General features: G+C 38.7%; 1 protein-coding gene across 1 annotated transcript in view; it reads right to left on the bottom strand.

The window, feature by feature from the left end:
• The window catches only part of ARNT2 (aryl hydrocarbon receptor nuclear translocator 2), an 84,491-nt gene extending 61,422 nt beyond the window's left edge, over positions 1-23,069 (bottom strand). The window contains exons 1-4 of the mRNA XM_026060564.1: positions 22,933-23,069; positions 16,231-16,278; positions 10,109-10,322; positions 7,617-7,830 (exon numbers count right to left, since the gene is read on the bottom strand). Coding sequence (XP_025916349.1) covers positions 7,617-7,830; positions 10,109-10,322; positions 16,231-16,278; positions 22,933-23,042 — 586 coding nt within the window. The 5' untranslated portion in view covers positions 23,043-23,069. The remainder of the gene's footprint in view (positions 1-7,616; positions 7,831-10,108; positions 10,323-16,230; positions 16,279-22,932) is intronic.
• Positions 23,070-23,405: the final 336 nt, after the last annotated feature.

The following is a 23,405-nucleotide window of genomic DNA, read 5'->3' on the forward strand; positions in this document are numbered from 1 at the left end:
ATTTGGCCCCTCTAAAGCTGAAAGTCCTCTTTCTCACACAACCAACACAAAAAGCCAAATTCCACCCTCTGTTTTCACCCCTGCAAGATTACTGGACCCCTGCCACTGGTCACATAGCCACAACCAAAGGAAGAATTTGTTTCATACACTTCAAGTGAAAAACAGGGCAATTCACTTGTAAAGGAAACATTTAATCCAGTATATGTAATTTAATACACAGCATATTTAAAACTTTCCTTGTCTTCCTCCTGGACCTCAGCACATTCGGACTCAGACAGCCCGCTCATCCACTAAGCTTTTCTATTTTGTTGTGCGGAGTTGTCAAACTGTAGTGGACCGAATCAAACAATGTCAAAAGAGAACCTGAAAACACCCAGGCTCTAGGCACCACTTCCAAGCAAATCCTAGGGGGATGCCCAAGACGTACATGCCAAACAGGCACAGCTTTCTTCTCTGCTCCTGAGTATTTACCGTACTAATTCATTTGCTTGAGAACAGAATGGGGCTGGGGGAAAGAAAACACTCATTTTCTCCAACCTACACTTAAAAACCTCATCTGCTGAACAAAAGGAAGCTGAAAAATCACTAATTCCTATGTTCGGCACTGCCTAAGTTCAAAGGCTATCTCGGGCTGGCACCGCAACCTTCCTGCTACAAGAACAAACAGTCCACAAAGCCGCAGGCAGATATTTTTCTTTGGAACAATGGCACGGCAACAGGCTGGTGTGTATGGAAACCGTTGCATCTTCCTTCTCAGCAAAGCCAGTGGGACTGCATAACTTCACTGAAAAACAGGTATCACATGGTGATTTGGTAGTTGCCAGCAGTGAGCCAAATCTCTCCCAAGATTTCACACTTAAAATAGGAAAAGATGTCTTGCCAGAATTGGCTTTTTCTACAGCAAAACCAGGTTGAAATCTAAACTACTCGGTTCACATGAATCACTTTTATACATCTTATAAAAGAACACGGCAACAATATGTTCCAAGAATTCATGTCCTGATCGAGACGGGACAAACTCAGTGTGAGAGCTTCTGTTTTCAAAAATCTCTCTGTTCCCTTCCATTGCAGGTGCAATAATCCTGGCACAGCAGACTCGGGCCTCCACCCTTCCAAGGAATGAAGTGGTCTGCGTGTGGAGGGGGGAAAAAATAAAATAAAAATCACATGACATTTTAAGAGCCAAGGTTCAGAAACCCTACAGAGACATAAAAGATCTCAGGACATCTCACATAATGTATACGGAAACTTACTCTCCTCATCATCCACCTGCCTGCTATGCTCCATATTATTTACTAGATGTCTGCTTCTTTTCACAGTATAGGTTCTTTCATTTTATGGACGCTCAATGAAAACAGCTACTGCTGAACCACTGTTTTACCTCGCGATAAAAGGCACATGTAGCCATTAACTCTCTGTCTATAACAAAAAAAATATTACAGCTCCTTCCCTACCTGTCCAGAGGTTAACAGTCATACTAGGTCAGGTCAGACAGTCTGTGCTAAGATGTTAAAATGCAAAATACTGAGATCTGGTTTTAATTCTCTGTACTCTGACTTCCTAAGCTGCTGGGCTGGGCACATTTCAGAGGCAGATGGTTCTTTAGGGTTCACGTACTTAAAAGAATTCACAGAAGAAAAAACAAGAAAGAAAGAAAATGCTGTCACTTGAAGCAGCCCTCCACACGTGGAGTACCTTTCTGACACACAAACCTCTGACAAATGTGCTCTTCAGTACCAAAGAGCTGGAGAACAGAAACCCAAAGGAGCTTTACTACAGCTCTTAGTTCTGTCAACTGTCTCAACAAGAACACGCTTATCTGAACAACAGGGAACCTTCCTTTTTCAAGGAGTCTTAACAGCTCTGGATAGGAAAGCATCCACTTTTGGAAAGTATCTTAATTTCAACAAAACACACAAAGAAAGGGCATCTGACAGATTATACTTTTTGGCATAAAATTATGTACCAATAATAATAATTATACACCAATACTTATAGCAGATTTTTCTTTTATAAATAGTGTCAGTGAAGTTGACCCAATTTTCAGCTGTCACTGGATTTGAAGAAGCTCCCTGATTTGCCAATATATTGCAGAAATCATCTCATTAATGAAATGTCTTCATAATGCATTACTTTGTCATTAATCATGAGTTTTTACTATTACTGATGATGACAACGTCTAAGGTATAATTTACCAGAGCTGAATTTTGGGGCAGCCTCAAGTTAGTCTCTGAATACTCTCTACAGATAATTTTGCATATGCAGCCAAATAAGAGTTTCATTCAACTCTTCCTTCATATCAGTTGGGGTCTCTTCTGAATCATTAGTTCAAGTCAGTTAACAGTAATTATGAATAACAGTCACATTCACATTCACAGACTGGTTGTGTGCATAAAAGAAAACCTTTTTTTTAAAAAGATCATGCAGAAACCACAGTTGGAAAGTTGACATGGAGGTGTAAGACAACTTACAGCATAGAAAAATTCTGCTTTGATTTTCAGAAAGAAAAGTTATTCTTAAGTTTCCCTCTCACATGGCTATTTATTATTTTTTGAGCACTCCCCACCTGTTCAGTGCTGTTGAAAGCTCTTCTTTACTTCTCCACTGGTCTCTGACATAGTTCTCTTTTGAGTTTAACACTACTTTTCTCATTTTTACAGACAATCTGACTCTAGCTACAGCATTTGGATTTTGTAGCTGCGTGTACGAACTCTGCCTGGTAACAGAAAGCTTTGCAGTTGGACACTGCAGTTGGAAACTGCATGTGAAAGCAGATACTGAAACCATCATCACAGGACAATACATTATTTGAATGTTCTGCGAGACAGGTTTCACAGCCCAAATCTCTGCTTGTATAACATGAAGTGACGTTTCCATAATGCTCATGAACCACAGTAAGTTGTCACACAATGGCCTTTTTTTCTAGAAAGGTACCTATCAGCTCAACTCTTGCTGTGGTCAGTCACCATTTCCATCGTAAAGTTCTACTTTTTTGTACTTATAAAATCTGGCAATAAAACACTGTGCCAAGATTAAACTTGGCATACAAGTTCTGTCCAGAAGTAACCTCAATTCATCTTTTCAGTTAGCAAACTAACTTGACTTAGTTATATTTAAATAAGGCGTTCTGGTTTTCATCACTTTCTTGCAGTCACAGGTTCAGAGTTTCAGCCCCCCCTTAACTATTTTGTTAAAACAGTTTGCAAGGATTCCTTCTGAACATGAGGGTCCCGATAGGCTCAGTGCCACAAACAGGATCCTGTATGCTGCTCCCTGACTTGTCTCAGCTATAGGGAGCAAGGCTGAAGGAAGACAGTATAGCTGGGTTATTATGAGCCACGCTGACTGGAGCTCAGTGCTGAATTTAAACTTCAATGTTTCTCATTTACACCACTGGAGACGCTGGCCTCACAGCCTTGAATTAGATACATCATGGAACCATACAGAGGTACCTATATTCCTCATTCTACTCCCTCATGAACTGTTTATGGATAATTAGATTGGCAGAAATCAATCTGGCAAAGCATTCTGGATTGTTATATTTTAACTAAAGGAGAGTTTACAACAATACTTACTCAGTCATTTTTTGGAGAGTAATTGTAACTGAGGTCTTCTTCAGAAGTTGTGGGGGGTTTTTTGTGCTTAATTCTTTCTTAGCACTGTCTATCCTTTTCCCCTTTGAGGTTTGTTGCTTGCAGTTGTTTAGAGTTCTCACTTGCACTAGGATTCCACTGTGTGTTGTTATTCAGCCACTCCACAACTTCCACCCCTGAACCTACATCAAAAACCCCAAATCCACCAAGTTTCATCAGTGCATCCTAAGAGCAAAGAGGTCTTTGCTAATGGATCCTACTGTGGGATCTGATCTTCATCCATATTTAAAGTGATTTGTTTTTTCCTTCTGGAGATTTCCAAGAACAAAGAAGGAAAATAATTTATTACTCTGAATATGTGCCCCATTCTGATTAATCATGCCCATGACGCACATAAAGTCTTCTTGGGAACACCATTTGTTGCTATCATCAAAGTCTCAGCTGCTTTCTTTTCTAGAGCATTTTGAGTCATACATATACTTCACAGTTCAGCTTTCCTGTTGTTACAATGTGTTAGCAATTACATACAATAAACAAGTAGACAATTTTACCATATCCAGGGAATAAAATCTCCAAGGATATAAAACGAATTAGAAACCAACCATTCTTCCCCATAACCAGAGAATTAAAAATAGAGCATGCAATTAACTCCCAAAACACACCATGTATTTTAAGCCATAGTTAAACAATCACTCCAATTTGGCATACACTTTTACTGCTCTTGAAGTCCCATCCTCTCCTTACCCTTGACTATTCACTTCCCCCTCCTCTCTTGTGCTAGCACAAGAGTTCATGCAACCCTACAAATAAAGCAGGCCAGGAAGCTGCCTCTACTAAAAACCAAGCTTTTTTTTTGCTTAGGTTAGCTTTCAGCTAGGTCAGCCCTCTTCACGTGACTCACTGTAGTACCACGCCAATGCCAAAGGAAGAGAGGGTAAAATGAGGTGAGGATTGCATAAGCTGGTGTGACTGCCAAAGAAACACTCATGCAACCACAGCCCAGTCTTATTCCTAGGGGCAGAAATGCAAGAGGAAGCCTGCTTTCTCCACTAGCTTGCTCTCTGTTGGTTCCCTCTGGCAATGGCAGCCTCACAAGACCTCAGGATCTGGAGCAGCTTCTCTGTGCAGCAGGACTGCTCAGGGGTGCTGGGGAAATCCCAGTAAAGTAGTGATAACGATCAGCGTTCATAACAGGGCAACACAAATATAGTCAAAGGCCACTGCTCTGATCTGATACAAGGCGGGTGACATTTCTTCTCTGTCAAGATGCTGTCATTGCTTCCCTAATTCAAGATTACAGGGTTGAGAAAATGGGTCCTGAGAAGGTGGGGAGGAGAAGAAAACTAAAAGTTGTAATATTCATTGCACTTTCACCTCAAAGTCCCTCTTTCTCCCTAAGCAGCCCCTGTGCTTAACAGCTGGAGGTCACTAAGAGATGAAGGTTTTCCTGCTGCCTGTGGTGAACTTCACTTTGAGTAGAGGGGAAAACAAACAAACAAACAAAAAACCCCCAACACACAGCTGGCTGCCTTGCAGTTTGCATCTCTTTCAAGCTCTGCATTGCCCTTTGTTCTGCATGAAACGTAACCCTGGAAAGCAAGAGAGATTTGGGGACTGCCCAACTGATTTGATAAACAGAGACTTAAAGAAGTACATCTGCCTACTTAACTTGTTTTAAAATGTCACTAAGTCACTTATTATTTCTATTCAGTACACTATTTCATTTTAATCATACTTGTCACAATCTGCTGCTACTTTGAGTGTGGCTTGTGCTACAGAAAGGGAAATGTAACTGGTTGAACAGACTCCAGAATCACATTGTCTACAGAAAGGTACCTCAAGGAATGAGCAAGAGTGATGCTCCTGAAGTCCCATTGCACACGGCTTATAAGTGAATTGATACTGAACCAACAGTCCTTAAAGAAGAGAGCTCCTTATATTTAATAGTACATTACAGAATCAAAAAATTTCAAGTTTAAAACCAAAACTAGAGAGCTTTCCATTTATTTCTATGCTTCACAGACTTTAACAAAACTACTGTTAATTAAACATACTTCATCAGTTGCATCTTTACATCAAAACAACTCAAAAAGTAGGATTATGTTAAGATGTTACTTACTTTACATTAATTTTACTAAAAAAAGCTAGAAAAATCCAGTAAAAAAAAAAATCTGAAAAATCTGTTCTTTCTATGATGATCTTATGAGAGATGATGTTCGTACAACTACATGCTTATGTTTGATTCAGAGGCAGACTGATGATCATGCTTATGGCTAGTGAGATGTTCTGCTGACCAAAAAATCGCACCGTACATGTAACCGTGAAAACTTTGCAACTTGCACAATGTACCCACTACAGTTAGGGGTGATTACGAACCTTTTTGTATTTGTACTTGCTTGAAATGGTTGTAGTTCCACATGCTCTCCAGCCCTTCAAAAGCATCTTTCTACATCTGGCCTGCCTGTGCACCATAAGGAGCACAGTTAAGCAAGCAACCCTGGCTCTACACAGGCTGATGCTTTCCTCACACTGGGAAAATTTTCAGCGGTCCATATATGGCAGATTAAAAGCCTTCTGTGTCAGTCTGGCAACTCCAAAAGACTCAAGCAGGAGAAAGATTTAGCCCTACCAATATTATTATTTGAACTTCTTTTTCCATTGACTAAAGACAAATTCAGTGTAAAAGAAAAGCACATAGTTCAAACTGAAATACAGGAAGAGCTGGATTTTAGAAGTGCTCTGCATTTGTCTAGTCTTGCTCTTGTTTGAGCAGGTTAAGCTTACTAACTGAGCAATAAATATGGTTCACTGAGGCTCTGGAGCAACGACTTCTTACAGGAAGATGGTACATACATTAGAATGCTATATAATAAAGTACACAGTCACTGTTTTTATTAAGTTTGACACATACATTTTGAAGTGGTATGAAAGTCAGCTGTTTTGTTCTGCACAGGTTCCCCTAACTGTTCACTTGGTTTTGATTCATCTGGATTTTCACCACAGAATTTTGCTTTGAGTGTCCAATTTGAACAAAGGAAAGCTCTGCCAAAACCACATCACATCCAAACCACAGGAAACCATGAATTTGGCACTGTTTTGATATGGAAGCTGTAAACAGCATGCAGGTTCACTCAGAACTGCACTACTATCCTTTCAGTTAAGAAACACAACAAAACTTCCATCAAACCAGGTCAAGATTCTGAATTACTAAAGCAAGAGAAATTATGTAACTTTGCATGGTAGARGATTTTGTTATATGTATTTTCCTCTATTTTTTTTTTCCTTTACCTATAAACACACTGTGGAAGAATAAAAAGAGAAGTTGAGTTTTCTCCTTTCCAAGTTTGAGTTAAAATATACATATTCTATTAAAGACAAGGTGGTTTCCCATTGGCAGTCTTGAGCTTGGATAACTGTAAAAACCACAGTTACAATATGAAGATATAAATGCATTTTAGTTTTATGGTTCAAATGAAACATAAAGCAATTGCAAAGAACTTACACCACTGCTCAGGAGCAAACCTCCTGTTTAAAATCCACACAAAGTTTTCAGCTGCCAAACACTTGATTTTTTTTTCCAGGATTCCCGTTAACAAACCGCAAGGAACTTTTACAAAAATGGAAAAGCCTAAAATATGATTGCTGCCTTCAAAACAAACACTGTCATAAAGAAAGGCATATTTGTAAAGAAGTCGCAAGTTCGCTGAAGAYGAAAAGAAAACAATCCATTTTTCTAGACCAAGCCTGAAAATAATCCAGATTCCAAACCTAGCCAAGTCAGAAGTCTGAAGGCAGAGCTACGCGAGGGTGGCTTACACACTGACTGCAGTTGTAGTAGTAGCTGACAGAACGCAGTTATGCAAAAGGGGACCTATATTATTGCACTGCCTGCAAGAAAAAGACAGTCTAATCTTGCTGAACTTTATTTTTACCAGATTTTTAAAACAGACATTTTGGATATCAGATGAACTCTGGAGGGGTCCATAATACAAAGAACCACTGGTACACCATCAGATATCTGACCTGTCATAGAGTTTTCAGATGTGCATAGTTGCTCCCGCAGCTTCTCCACATCGTCTGGATGAACCTGCTCATAGAGAGTGCTGCCAAACCATTCAGACTGTGGCTGGTTCAGCACAGGAGTCACAGAATCTGATACATAGATTACTCTTCCGGTTTCAGCTGCAACTACAAACAGGAACCCATCTGCAGCTTCCAGGATAAGATGTTTCAGTTCCTTCCAAAGAAAGGATTTGATTAGAATGCCAGCAAGAAAAGGAAATCAAATAACACATCTGCCACCCCCACACAGTAGCATTTTCTTGTGATTTTAGTAGCTGATCACAATGTAGGCAGACATTTTCCACGTAGTATTGATGCAACTACACATCCAATCTTGCAGCAAGACATAAATTGCTGATCCCAATAACAAACACCACTTTGTTTTCCTTTATTATCTTTCATCTGGTGATCTCAATGCACTTTAGGAAAATTAAGTAACTAAAACTTATGGCATATTGTGTGATGGGTATCTAATATTAAAAAAAAAAAAGTAATCTAAGAGTACAAACAAAGGAAATGAAGAGCCAAAAATCCCATCCCTTAATTAAATGTTCTGGATAATTTAATTGGAAAGAAACCAACTGGCCTTTCCCTTAACCCCCAGCCCTGGACTAGCTCTGTTTGTAGATCAAACAGGCACTGGGTAAAAGAAAGAACTGTAATGGGAATGAGGACAGGAATCCCCAGCTTCCTCTCCCATTAGAGGACCCAAGCCACTAAACAAGAAAGTTGTATCATTTCTGGCTTACCTTTTCCAACCTCTGAATATGAAGCTTCAGAGACACAGAGTTTGGAGTGCCCTTGTCTTTAGCATTTCTTTACTGGCTGTTCTCTCCACTGAGTACACTGCTGTTATATGGTCCCCCACTCAGGGTCACAGGCACTTCTGTTCTGACATACTCACGCACCCTCCTGAGACACAGCACCCAGAGACCTGATTCCACCTCAGACTGGAAGGGGGATAGTAGGTGTTGAAAATCAAAGTGTTTCTGTGCCTCACTTTCAGACACTAGATCTGGACATCCAATACCTTGAACTGCATATGCAAACAGCTGTTTGCATGTATCATAAAAATGCTACCTATGGTTAACAGAGCTTGAAAACCTTAGTGCTCTCTCATGTCCAAGAAAGACAACTTTCACCTCATTCACAAAAAACAAGCTTGCACAGCCTTAGCTTGGTGGCTCCATTGACTACCAGAACTTGTTACAGTATACCAGCAAGTTACTACATCTGAAACTTAGACAAGGAGTTTTGGACAATCCAAGCCCTGCTGCAGGTTAGAGAGCACAATATGCTGGTGTGAAAGTGGCAGATACTAGCTGATAAGGTGAGGATCATAAATGGATAAATATTTCTAAGGCCCAAGAGAAATGCATAACTCATCTTGAGAAACACTTTAAATAGACCGTCTGCTTCTATTGACTTCTATTTCTTCATTGTAGAGAAAGCATATATATTCTGAAACACTTACTTAAAAACAAACAAACAAACAAATAAACACTCAGTGCACAGCTAGCTGCACTATACAAAGGATAATGAGACCTGTTTTAATAATAATATTAACAAAGGTGAAGATAAAAAAACACTTCCATTCTTCAAGGTTCAAAAAGCAAGATGCAATGAGAAGTGTCTAGGTTGCCCTACAGAAAACTGGTTGAATGACACCATGCCTCCAGAAGCACACTCCAGGAAAGCCAGAATAAGGGAGATGTGAACAGAGAGGTCAGCAGCAGCTGCTGTTTGTCTATCAGAAAGAAGCACTGCCTCTAGCCATAACCTACATGTGTAAGTACTTAAATTGTTCCAGCCACAAAAATGCACATTACACCCCTAGGACTTCAAAAACAATGAAGGTGGTATGAATTTCCAGTGTGCTCAGYTGAACTCAGTCTTCCTTTGAGTACTGGGTGCATCTTTCTCCTTCCATCAAAAATGTTGAGAGAGAAGTATCTCAGCCAGTGCAGATGCAATTCATCTCATCTCAGTTCAGCTGTCTAGAACTTAGGCATTGAGAATAAACATGTTTTTTATTCTTCCTCTAAATTCAGGAGGAAGATACGAGTCTTTACAGATTCGTTTTGCCTATTTTAGAGAATCTATGTTAGGACGGGAAGAACCGTTTTCTGGGGGTGATTATCCCTCTTCACGACAAGAGACAGCAAGTGACTTCTTTTCAGATGGACAGATTTCAGTGATAAGAACCCTCTGCTGTGATCAGGACTAAAGTGCCCAGTTTGCTGCTTCAGAGAGAGGAATTTGTCATATGATCAAGATCAGTTCCAAACAGTCACAAAAAAAACTGTCTGCATTCATATCTTGGAGATTTTAGTTCACACCAGTTACAACACAAAGCGATAAAAACAGTGAAGGATCAGACTATTCCTCTCAGCACTTGCTCACATCATTCAGGTCCACAAACCAGAGAAAACAGACATTTGTGAAAAATCTACCTGTTCTGTAAGAAACGAAGGCTTATAAGCTCCATCAGTAGATTTGTTTCCAGTACCCCTCATTGATTTCATGTGTGAAACTGCCATCCGGAGAATTGTCAGCTTGTCAGGTTTACGAGCCAACGCGCTGCAAGTGGGTACCATATCAGACAGCTCGGTGATGTACTGCGTCATCTTATTTCTCCTGCGTCTTTCAATTTCACTATGATTCTCCCTAAACATTTAAAGAAATACCAAACCAACAGAAAAGCAAATGTGATCAGTATAAGAATTTCCATCGGATGTAATAAGTCATAATACTTCACGCTTATTTTGTATTTTTCACCCCAGGAGAGCAAAGTATTTACAGAGATAAGCACTATTATTATCATCCCTCACTTTGTAGGCAAAGAATCCAGGACACAGAAGGAAAAATACGATTTACCCATAACTGTGAAAAGAACCCATATTTCTAGTCTATTGTTTCTGGCCTTAATCTCTTAACCAGTGAAGACTCCTTTGGTTTAGGTCAGAAAATGGAAGAAGAGAGACGCGAGGTGCTGACACCTGCCAACTCCAGCCCAAGCCCCAAATTTGCAAAAGGTGTGACACATCTCACAGCTTCCAGTCCTTGCTCAAGGTGTTGGCCCTGCTTATAAAGTCTCTTCTAGAAGAAAGCTCTCTGTTTTTGCTAACAGCTGGATCAGGTCAGCAGTAAGTGTCAGTTCTGATTGACAGTAAAAAAACAAAACAAAACAAAAACAAGAAAACCCATGTAATTAGTATATAGATCTCCAGTCCTGTAACATTGTCTGGCAAGTCCTCCATCCCTGTGCAGCACTACATGCCTGCAGGGAGACACTACATGCCTACAGGATCAGATTGCAGGACTGGGACCATATATGGTATAACAGTAAACACACAACAAAACCCCAGTAAATAAATAAAATGAATACAAGGACAGTAAGCAAACATCTGGCTTGTCAGAAACAGATCAGACAATTTATGTAAGAGAACAATCTAACACAGCAGGGAAATAACAATGACAGTGCTTGATGCTGCCCCATATCAGGCTGAGCTCCAATGTTCTCATCCTTTATAGCAAACATATGACTGAACTGGTGAGTCAAATTTGAGAATTCTCAAAATTGACAATCACCAAAAATCTTTCATAACTGAAAATCTGGGATTTCAGTTTTCCCTTAGGGTAAATCAGATATCAAGGATATCAGTATGTTACAGCAACATATACAACCGAGAGAGAGGACCCAGATGGACCCTAGAAAACTGAAGTGCCTAGCATGTATTTTCCACATACTATACCTGTCAGGTGGCAGCTAAATACAAGTACAGGACATGTACATCATGCTTCAGATGTCAAAGCAGCATCTTCCACTGATTTCAATGAGCCGTGCATGGCATTTTCTTGTGGGATCACTGGCTGATCCAACAAGATGTGAAAAGGTGATCACATGGAGAGTCCACTAGCATTGATTGGTATGATACACAACATTAAAAGAAACTGCAGCATTTTGGGGGGCTGAATGATATGAAGTGATCATGAAAGTAGAAGCAAGGATTGGCACACTTTTCAGCTGCTTTTAACAACGGAGCCTTTTCTTAAAATATAAGGAGGGCTCCAAGCTGTAGTATGCTGTTTTATGAAATAGAGAATGCACTGGCTTGCCCCGCTTTAGAATGTGTATCCTGTCCCCTGCACATGGAGATGTTACCTGCATGAGGCACTGTTTCCAGAAATACCACCTTTTATGGCTACATGCACAGTTATTATTCCTACTGATGCATACACCTACTTCATGAGTAAAGTACCAATATTCAAGAAATTCAGCTATGGTTTTCTGCAATGATAGCAAATGATGTTTCAGTAAATTACGTACAGTGCCTTGGCTAAAGTCACCATCTACTGAAGTTTTTCATTACATCTTAATAGTGAATACTTCCATCTCAAATGGCTGATCAACAGCTCTTGTGTGGGTCTGCACAGATGTAGGAGAGGTCAGGAACTGCAGGACTTGAATCATATATACAAACACAAGGAGAAGAACTTGTGTGACAATGCACATGCACTAAGAGCACACGTGCATACCTATCAGCATGTGCATGCATATAAATAAGGACAAAGGGAAGAAACATGCTTTTTACATGACAAAAGCTTGCTCTAAGTTCAGCATTTTCACAGAAATGGCGAAAGAAAAAAAGAGAGAGAGAGAGACAAAGAACATACATAYACAACATATATTTTACATTTGTAAATACATATTCCATTGTCTGCTACTAAAACATTTTGATACGTTTGATCATTAAACACAGTCACTATAAAAAAGTAAACAGAAATAGCAAAACTTTCTGAGAAGAAAGAGAAGAATATCCAGTAGTCCATTTCGTTTATGATCATAAAGGCTAAAAAATAATTCTACATTTATAAATTGGCCATGAAAAGGTTCATTCAAACAGAAATCTGAAACTATCCTGAAACTAGTTTAAATTTGAACTCTAAAGAAGTAGATGGAATGTGCTCCTCTTCCGTGTCTGTCATAGGAACCCTGGCATTCATAAACATGTACACAGAATGATGTCCTAACTTTGTGTTTTCTAACTGTTTTTTTTATATGAAAKTTTTGGAAGAACATTAAATTTTGGGAGACTGGGAGCTGATCGAAATCCACTCAGGTCCAGGGTCAGTGGAAAGACCACAACCAATTTCAAGCAGTTTTGGATCAGTCAACCCTTCTGACTTTCGATCAGTCAGAACAGCATGATATAAAATAAAAATGGGGGCAAATCATATTTGGTTTTCCTTTTTCCTACCTGGCCATCCTTTCTGTGTCAGCAGTACTTTGATCATCTTCCCACCTAGAAACAAAATAACCAGCCCTCTAAGCTAAGGCACACATACTGGGATTTTTTGGATACGACCATCCCCCTCTTTTCTCTCAGCAGAAGATCTCTACAGAACACGCCTACCTTGCAAACTTTTCCTTATCACCAGAGATTTGATCACCATCATACCTATAAAGAAAAGATGGTAAGTAAATTCACAGGGTTTATGCATCACAAAAAGTCAACACACAACAGAAAGCAAAGAGGTTTGCAACTGCAAACTATTACAAATGAGGACATGAGAATGATAAAGCAAGGAAAATAGTAGTTTGATGAAAATTCCAAGCCATGCCAATTCAAAACATCATTTTTGTGTATTTAAAAAAGTTCAAGACACATTTCATTGGATTTATGCAAACACTTTGACATACACTCACTGCTTGGGAAACTTAACAACCAGCACCATTACAGAAAACACAACTGCACTTTATTGACAGCAGCTCATGAAATATTCATTGCTGTGTTGAAAGTGAAAGAATTGCAYCTTTTCCAGATTGCAACCACAACCCACTCTATTCAGTAGAGGGCACTGATGGTCTACAGATAATACGGGGGGGGACATAAAGACACACTTAAGGGCAATTCATTATATAAGGATCCCTTCAGAAAAAAACTGTTACAGGTACATATACTGTTGAAAGTACTGGCAAAAGTCAGTCAGGCAGATGAAACTGCTGGGTAAATAGAAGAGAAATTAAAACTGGCTTAAATCCCTAAAAGTAGGCAGATACCTGATTCCTACCAAAATAAATAGAAGTTAGATGCCCAAACAGGTACTTGCAGGGTATCGCCAGCTACGTTCTGGAGGAAATCCAGATGAATGGGACTATTGACCCATGGGATTAAAGCTTCACTATTTCTGAAGCACTGTCCCAAAGGCAGGCAGCAATGTGACATTTTACTAAAAAATGACACTCTCCTCCTCCTTTTCCTTTCCTAAAAACATTCTCATCCTTTGAAATTAAATTTAACTAAATACACATTTACAAAAATACACATTTTTTGAAAAAGATCTTGCTTTTTGAGAATTTAAAATGCTTGTTCCAAAACAGAAAGCATAGGTTATAGGGAATACAAAAATAGGACTAATTGCTTTTCTAGAATTGAAGAATAGTCAAGTGAGATTTTGTATTAGAATTATCCCTTTCCAAAAAGTGTAATTTATTACAACAGAGATCCTGTGAATTTTCCATGTATTAGCTAATAAGGCAATACAGCATAATTAAGCATCTTTTCTCTTCTAAAAACTCATTTTCTTTTTTTCTTCTCAAATCAATTAAAACTAATTTTATGTAACCCAACTGTGCAAGTTCCTCTACAAGGCTTCATATTTGCCTTCTTCATTGAGTCCCATTCAAACTCTCAAGATAAAACTTAAGTGAGATTTAAGCTGTATCTCTTTCTACCTTGCATTTAACACTAGTATTCTCAAAACATCCAAGAGAAAATGCCCCTTTTCTATCACCTGACTCTGCCCTGGGAATAGACCGTGCCCCAAAAAATTGTAAACAAAAAGACAGATGCAATGAGGAATGGCCACATGCCATCATATGAGAAGTACATGCATACGTCTACATGTGACAATGAGATGCCATGCAGAGATACCTGAGCTGGATTTGCAACTCTCTGAGAAGCCGGGTGTGTAAACTCATATGGAGCACCATACTAACACCACTRCTTCTAGTGCTCATGCTAGCTTGGGGATTGTTTACCCACCCTTGTCTGGTTGGCTGGGCTGAAGATGTTGCTCCAACTACTCATTTCTCCCTTGCAATCTTCCAGCTGACCTCTTTGTGTGCATGCTCCTTGAGGTACTTCGGTCAAAGCAAGCTAGGTTGGCTTAAACATTTAAATAGCAGGTCTTTGCTAACTGCCAAATTTTGACCAAGATAAGTTAGGAAACAGTCAACTGAGCAATTTGGAGAAGGGAAAAGCACTAATAGGATGGCACAACTAGGAATAACATCTCCTGGTAGGACAACCATAGCCAGAAGAGGATGTCTGAACATGGCCCTAGGCACCTCTGTACAGTTTTTCTGTCCCCTCTCTAAAAGCAGAACAATCCAGGGGTTTTAGAGCTTTTAAGTATCTGATTTCGATCTGACATCTAAAATGAACTGATTCTAAGTACAGCACAGCATGTTTCTCCAATAAAGGTAAAGGAACTATTGGCTCTCTCCTCCCCACAACCAAATTTTCAAAGGCTGAAGCCAGGATTGAGACAGCTAGCTGCATGTGCATTACTGTGCCTACAAACCTGGATGCTTAGGCAGACACAATCAGGTCACAGTATTCATAAATCTTGTTCCCTTAATATACATATCTACTAGCAAGCATCAGGACTAGCACTCAGATCACCAGTTTTAAAACCAAAGTGTGGAATATTCTTTCTGCACATATCATCAACTAAACAGGGGAGCTGCTGGCATTGTACAGTAGGTTATGATATGCTGTTACGATACATCTTCAGTGTACTATCATCTTCCAGACTGACTACAAAGATCACGTTAAAACCCTGCAGTGATAGATGGGTTCAAATATGGCTGCTGCTATACACTTGCAATTAGATAGAATTTAAATAATCAAAAATAATCTGCAGGCCTCAACATATCTATCCACAGCCCATTGGTTTCTGATGGAAAAATGCAAACAGTGTGACCAGAACAAAAGGAAGAGTGAACAATGGCAATGATGCTTCAATGTTTGTTTTCATTTGTAGCCTGGAATATTATACATTAACTAACATTTATTTTGGCCATTTTACTCTTCAGTTACAACTAAWGATACATAACAAACTTTAATCTTAAAAAAAAAAAAAAAACCTCTATGATCAGTCACATTTTCTTAATAAACTGTTAACATCTAAATTAAATTCGATATAAAATTGATTTTCAGTGGCAAAAAGACAACTTCAGCGACAAGAAATAATCACAGTTCATTTACAGCAGTTGAAATATTGTAGGTAGAAGTCACAAATTTTCTCATTTGATATAGCTGCAGAGAGAAATTATGACACACACACTGTCAGCTTTGTAAGACAATAACTACATTAAGCAGATTTCCACCAGGATGCCTAATTTGCAGAGGAAGCTGGTAGAAACAGTAACTAGAATTTAGGTAAAACCATTGGCAATTTCTTCAGCTCATATTCATACAGACTTATAAAACAGCAGTAGTCTGACAGTTGTCTTTCTCCACTGAACAAAGGTTAGCAACTTCATCAACTCTTTATAAATGCTCACCTTGAAAATTTGCTGGGACCCTCTCCATCTTCATCATCGAAGTCCATTCTGTAAGAGCAAGATTTCCAAATTACTAATCATGAAGGTGGCAATGATGACTTGAACATTCAAGTCAGTAGTTCTCAGCCTTGTTTGATCTATGTTATTGACTGGAGGTGTTAATGACTCTAGTTTCCAGCCTTGCCCATATTCTCCAGACTCCCTAAAAATAGCTCATCAGCTGCCAGGAGTCCAAACAACACAGGTTAAAAAATATATATATGTGTCAATCTGCATTGCTAAAATTAACAACTAAAAGGAAACATTAAATGAAYGCAGTTCTTGTGAAATAGTCAGGAGTAATATCACTTAGTGCTGATAGAAGTTTAGAGAAATCAGTGGAGATTCTATGTCAGAGGACTGAAATTAAGCTAAAAAGAATAAAATTCTAAAGTTGATACATAATAAATATGAAGCAACTGTTACTGCTCCAATCTAAAGAAAGTACATTAGAGGGAGAGTAGAATAAACTCCCAGCCTCTCTGCAAAGAGGATTATTTACTTCACCTCTATTGATTAAATTGAGGTACCTCTTCTAGACTTATCCTAATCATTTCACACAAATTACTGACCAGTCTGTAGATAGCAATTATTTTGCTATTTGAACCAAGGCCTTACCGAAAGGAGCTATGGGTCTACCCCGCACCTAACTTACCTGGCTTGTGTCCTGGAGCTTCTTCTTAAGTCAGTGGAAGAGAAGAGCTCTTCCCTGGGCCAAATCACAGCCCTCCAGTTAGGCTCCTCCAGGGAGCCACAAAAAGCAGGAACCTCTTTCTTCACTAATTACACATCCAAWCTAAGACTGACCTCCTAAGTTGGCCACCCTTAATTAGATAGTATGATAGCATAGTTAGATAGTATCTACTGGAGCGAGTCCAGTGAGAGGCTACTAAGATGATAAAGGGACTGGAGCTTCTCTCGTATGAGGAGAGGCTGAGAGAGCTGGGACTGTTTAGCCTGGAGAAGAGAAGGCTCAGGGGGATCTTATCAATGTGTATAAATATCTGAAGGGAGGGTGTAAAGATGACAGAGCCAGACTCTTTTCAGTGGTGCCCAGTGACGGAACAGGAGGCAGTGGGCACAAACTGAAACACAGGAAGTTCTGTCTGAACATAAGACACAACTTCTTTACTGCGAGGGTGACTGAGCACTGGGACAGGTTGCCCAGAGAGGCTGTGGAGTCTCCATCCTTGGAGATATTCAAAAGCTGTCTGGACAGGGTCCTGGGCAACCTGCTCCAGGTGACTGTGCCTGAGCAGGGGGGTTGGACTACATGATCTCCAAAGGTCCCTTCCAACCTCAACCAGCCTGTGATTCTGTGACTATCCCCTTTCTGCTGATGACATTAAGTCACTACAAAGTTACATAAAAGTAGTATCATTTCCAAAGCGTTTAATACATTTTTATATCTCTAAAAAGAGGTGTACAAATATTTATCCTAATTATAAGGAAGTGCCTGTGGTAACAAAGACAACTAAGAACCAATCAAATATATAATTACCACATACAATTTTTGTATTAGTGTAAGCCTATTATTTTTAATAAGAAGATATATTAATGTAATATACAGACCTTGAACAGTCAATTCATGTAGTTAGCAAATTACTGTTTTCTTTTTCAGACATTTTTGTGGGGTTGTTTTAATCTTCTAAGCTTTATAACATTTCAGTGTAATAAAACTTTATACAGTTGCATATTCCATGTTGGTAATACTCTTTATGTTAACAACTGATATGTCATAGTAAAGGCAAAAAAACCTCCCTGCAAAATGACAATACTATATATTTCTTAATATTAAAAAAAAAAAAAAATCTACCAGTTAAAAATGAAGATTTATATGTTAAGAGCGTAGGAACAGTGGCGTAAAAGTGCTCCTTAAAATTAGATGAAGAACAGAACATATAGTGTATGAGTGCCAGTTAGACAACACTGCCCCACTTGCTAATTTTGATATCAAAGTCAGAATGCTCTATAAAAGATGTTTCCGGCTCACAGACCTCTAGGTACAATCAGTTCAGGATACAAGCACAGCAATCTGAATCCGTATAAGACACAATAATATCTTCCAGATRGTAACAGTGATTATTCATTTCTACAGGAAGCAGGGAGAAAACCATTTTCCCAAAAGGGTTTTAAGAAAAGATGCTTATTTCATTTGGTTGAGGTTTGATGCAATCATAATTTTCACTATAAATTACATTTTGCTCACCTAATTATCACCAAATCCAGTTTTAAGAACACTTCACTTGCCAGCGACCTCTCAGCTGTATTTTGTAGAACAACACCGACCTCCAGCGGCCAGCAAGCTATCACTTGTACAGAAGTGCTTACAGCTAACCCAGGACCAAGCCAAYGTGCTATCACCCCAAAATGTGGCCTTCATTGCTACCATCTCCAAACACCCTGAATTTCCTCAGACCTGCAATACACAAAATATTCCTAGCAATTTAACACTTAGGCATTATCATCTAGTTGAAGCTCTCACGTTATCCACCTGCTTCTTCCACACATAATAAAGTGCCTATAATGTGACATCCCAAAACAGATGTCTGTATTACTTCAATTCTAATGTTTCTACCTACACCGAAAATGTGAAAATCAATGTCATATGAGAATTGTTTGTTTACAGGCAGAACACATAGGCAGGCACTGGGCTGTGTCCGCCCCTTGCAAAATCATCATCTGTCAGGCATATCTTTTCCTGGTCTCACTGGCAACTGAAATGCAACTGAGAAAAAGCCTGAATTTCAAACTCAGGGAATAGGGGACAGTAGAAAATATACATGCCTACTCTGAGGAAAAGCCTTTTCCTTGGAGGGCATTTAGTAAGACACTGCTTTAATTTAGGACAGATTAATTTTGTAATTCCTTCTCTTCTGCTCCAGTGCACTAGGATCCCCTGCCTTGGTAGACTTCTTAGCTTCCAGTCAAATACTCCAGCTGGGGGCTGAAAGAGATTTTCCCAGAGAAATCAAACATTGACTCTACTGTGTTTGGGATAGTTTATTATTACTGGAATGCACGGAATTACAGATAACACAGAACTTGATTAATTTAAGAGTTGATCCTGCTGTCTGCACTGTATACATAGTTCCAACGGAACCAGTGGCACTAAACGCATCTACTTATCCAGATAGCTGGATATCAGCTTCTTATCTTATAATATTTCCTTAGGTTGATATCCATAGGTAATACCTACTATACTTATACTTGGCTCATCACTGTAGAATCCGAGCGCCTAGGGTGCAATACCAGACTGTGACAGACTAAATCTTTAAATATTTTTTTCATCTTTGCTTTGTTAAACTACCTAGAAATCTTGATTTTATTCCAAATAAAAAAGATGAAAAAATTAAAAATTGAACATAAAGTTCATATAAAATTTTAACACTTGTAAAAATGCAACTGCAAATGCATATTTGCCTGTCTGTTAATAAGCAAGTTTCCTATTTTCGTACTTCACTGTGCAAAAGGAAAAGAAAAACCCTCTCAAAATCTGAAAAAATCCCTCAGGTTTAAAGTGAGTGATTCTAACTTCCTGCCTGAACCATTTCAAGTACATTACAGTAAGGCAAAGTAAAAGATAAGGAATCAGTTGTAACCTTTAGCAGAACACAGCAGAGCACATAAAAAATAATATTCCAACAAACCCCTCTTACCCTGACAGATAAGATCTTCCATTCAGATAGAATATATTGCACATTAGCAAAACAGTATAAGCAGCCTCCAAGAAGACAAATGACATTATTTCAGAAGTTTCAGAAACAGTATCTTTTATCTTCATTTAAAACTCCCATTAAGAACAGACTTTAAAAAAAGAGCTGCACTACGCTCYTTTGTTTTGAAGAGACAGCATAAATCTTGTTTTCTTCTTTCATACTGTTCATGTCAATTGTGAAAAGGCCTGATGTATGAGGTATTTGTAAAAAGAAAAAAAATCTTCCGCAAAAGATGTGTGATTTTCATAGACAACATGACAAAAATTTTTTTTTAATTATTTATTTTTAATAGAAACGTTTTCATACAAGAAGAATAAAACAAGGTTGTCCTGCACAGATTAAAAAATTGAGATGAGGATTTGAACCTTGTAACAAAAATGGTTAATGTAAAATTGCAGAGAAATGTCAAAGGATGACTTGCTATGATTAAACAGAGCAGGAAGGGGATGGGCAGGAAAGCTCAGGAGCAGATGCAGCTGAGATGTACATGGGGAACTGCACTATCACCCTTTGTTCTACACAATATAAGGGGGTACGTCCAACAAGGGAGAATGGTGGGCTACAGCCTCTTTTTCGCTGTATCCCCTCAGATCTTACAATTATGCATCAGAGAAAAGACAAGACCATCTGCTGAACTAAATCAAAACCTAAAAACTTGTAAAACAAACAAACAAGAAACCTGAGTATAGATAACCAGGGAAGGGAAAAAAAAGACTCATATACAGAGCTTATAGAATAGCTTCTAAAAATAGTGAAAACCACCTTAAAGAATTGGCTTTACATCTATCTAAGGTAGTCAATATAACCTCAGCAATGTGTTATTTTAAGCACTACCAGGCTATCTCTTTTTTTCCTATAAAACAATTGGTATAATTTATAGAAAGGAAAAATATTTTTCTGAGCTGTCAGTGAAGCTGAATGCCTACACCACAGAAAYACCTTCTGGGTAGCCAATGAGTTTAAAATGATCTACATTCAAGTCCATACAGCAATTATTCTGCCAGCTTGCCTCAGCAATTATGAGGAAAAGAAACAATTTTCAAAGATAACCGAAGCTGGAAAAGAAGACTGTGTTCACTGGCTATATTCCTTTATGTTTGATACAAAGCATTCATTTCTAAAATGCCCAAGGATTTAGGTGTACAAAGATATATCACCAGGACAGTAATGAAAGGACCAAGTGTTAGTTGCAAGTTTGTTCAAAGAGAAACTACAATGAATTAGACACAGCAGGCATTCCTTCCCTCGAGGTCTGGATACATACACACAGGATGAAATAAATGTACTCCCTTCTCAAGCTTGGAGGACTATTAGTTTAGAACTATAGTGCACACACAAAATACTTCTGGATATAAGTGCACTTCTGCATATACCTTCTGGATATAAGCGCAAATCTGTACTATTCACTGAATTTGCATATTAAATACATTTCAAATAACTTGATTTTATGTTCCTCCCATCCTCCCTCCACTTCATTTCCTTGCAAACAGAAGATGCTACTTAAAATGCAATGTTTAAAACAGCTTTCAATTAATATCAAGTCTGTACTTAATATAATCATAAGATTTCAGTCAGCAGCATCAACCCTTGTATTCAGAGTTGACCTGGCTTATGATTAAAAACAAAAACACTCCCCCCCCTCCAAACTTATCCTATTACTCAGAAGTATAAATGGTTGTATTTGTTATGTAGCAATGAAGAGATGTTAATGCTTTGTTTTCTCTTTTGAGTGCATGTTTGGATAGGCCTTCTAATTAAACAGCTTCGAAATAAAAATGTAATGCCTGTCAAAAATATTTCAGGAGTCTTTATGTCACATCAATTTAATTCCACATTCAAGACGAGGTGCTCATTCTCCTTTCTTAATTCATTCCAAGAATGAGAGTCAAGCATCTTGGCCACTGTTACTTGACCAAACACCCAAAATTGGCAATATACCTTGGCAAACAACTCCAAGAGTAACTCTCACAAGGAATAATGCCTCTCATTAGATGTCCATCAGCAAAGATTTTATGCACATTATCGATCTTGTCCAGTCCTACCACTGTCATATTTACGGCAAAATGTAAGACTAATCAATCTCTTTTGCAGGCACTCTCCTAACAGAGATACCTCTGGGAAAGGATCACCTTAAGACCATTATCTTTTGACCAACCTTTTACAAAAGCAAGTATTTTCTGGAAATATTAGAAAGTAGTTTTCTGCCTCTCTGCAGCTCTTGATGTACTTTTCTTCCAATACAGACAATTATTATGAGTTGCCAATGAACTATCTGTATGTGGAAAAACTAACCGTATACCATGTGAACCTCTATATTTGGATATATATATATATTCTTTTTTCCAYAGCAGAACTTTCAGCTAGTGTAAGAGCTGAGCTTTGATCAGGCCTTTTCTCCCAGAATCTGAGAGACCATGTTGCATATCCAGTGAGGCCTAGAAGATGATAGACCACAATCTTGGAAGAGTGACTGCTTATGCTATTTCTGTACCTGGGACTAGAAGGAAAACATTTTTTTAACAGAAAGCATCTATTTGAGAGATTCCAAGTCCAATTTTCAGATGAAGTTGGATAAGTTTGCATGTGCAGGTAGGAAAGCATCTTGCTACCCTTATTCACATGATAAATCCTTTTGAGATTAAAAAGAGGTAGGTAACACGCATTCATTATATGAACAACAGCCACAGGATCCAAACTCTATCTCTGGATGCTTTGCCAAAKCTGAAAGTCTTTTGAAGCGTGCAAAATAACAAACACAATACACTTTTCAGCAAGTTCGATCTTGCAGGAAGAGCATATATACTGTAGAAGAACAAAACATCAGTGACTAATGCCGTAATCAGTTTGCATACATAAACATTACATAAATATAAATATGTATATTTCCAGTTTTTCAATACAAATCGCTTTCAGTTTTAGCCCTGAAAAAAAGGAAATGGCTTACCCAGAACGGCGYTTTCCTCCTCTGGAGGGCATGGATCCTGCCATTCTCACTTGTCCACTTGCCATCGGTGCAACTGGCAAGGCCACCGAGCCAGGAATATCTGACGCCATTTCTGTAACACACGGGAGGGCGGAAGAAGGGGAGAAAAAGTCTTTTAATCCATCTCCAAAAGGAGAAACTGTGATGACAAAATTAGAGAAAGGCCTTTTGTAAAATAAGCAGTGCAGAGAAAGCTTTCCTTTCTATTTCTAAGCAAAAGTAAAGCCTCCTATCAAAGACTAGACAAAGGGTAGCAAATTCACAGCTCTCTTACAAGCCCAGTTTTGTCAATAGCCATTACAAGTGTCTTGGGAGAGAATGAGAATCACCATGTATAGATGGGTACCTCTGTATTTCAATTTACCTATCAGGTTGCTACAATTTTGCTTCTCACAAGGGCTATCAGATAAAGACTAACGATCTTTTACAACAGT

The sequence above is a fragment of the Apteryx rowi genome, unplaced genomic scaffold, assembly GCF_003343035.1.
Source record: "Apteryx rowi isolate R43461 unplaced genomic scaffold, aptRow1 scaffold_17, whole genome shotgun sequence".
Lineage (NCBI taxonomy): Eukaryota > Metazoa > Chordata > Aves > Apterygiformes > Apterygidae > Apteryx > Apteryx rowi.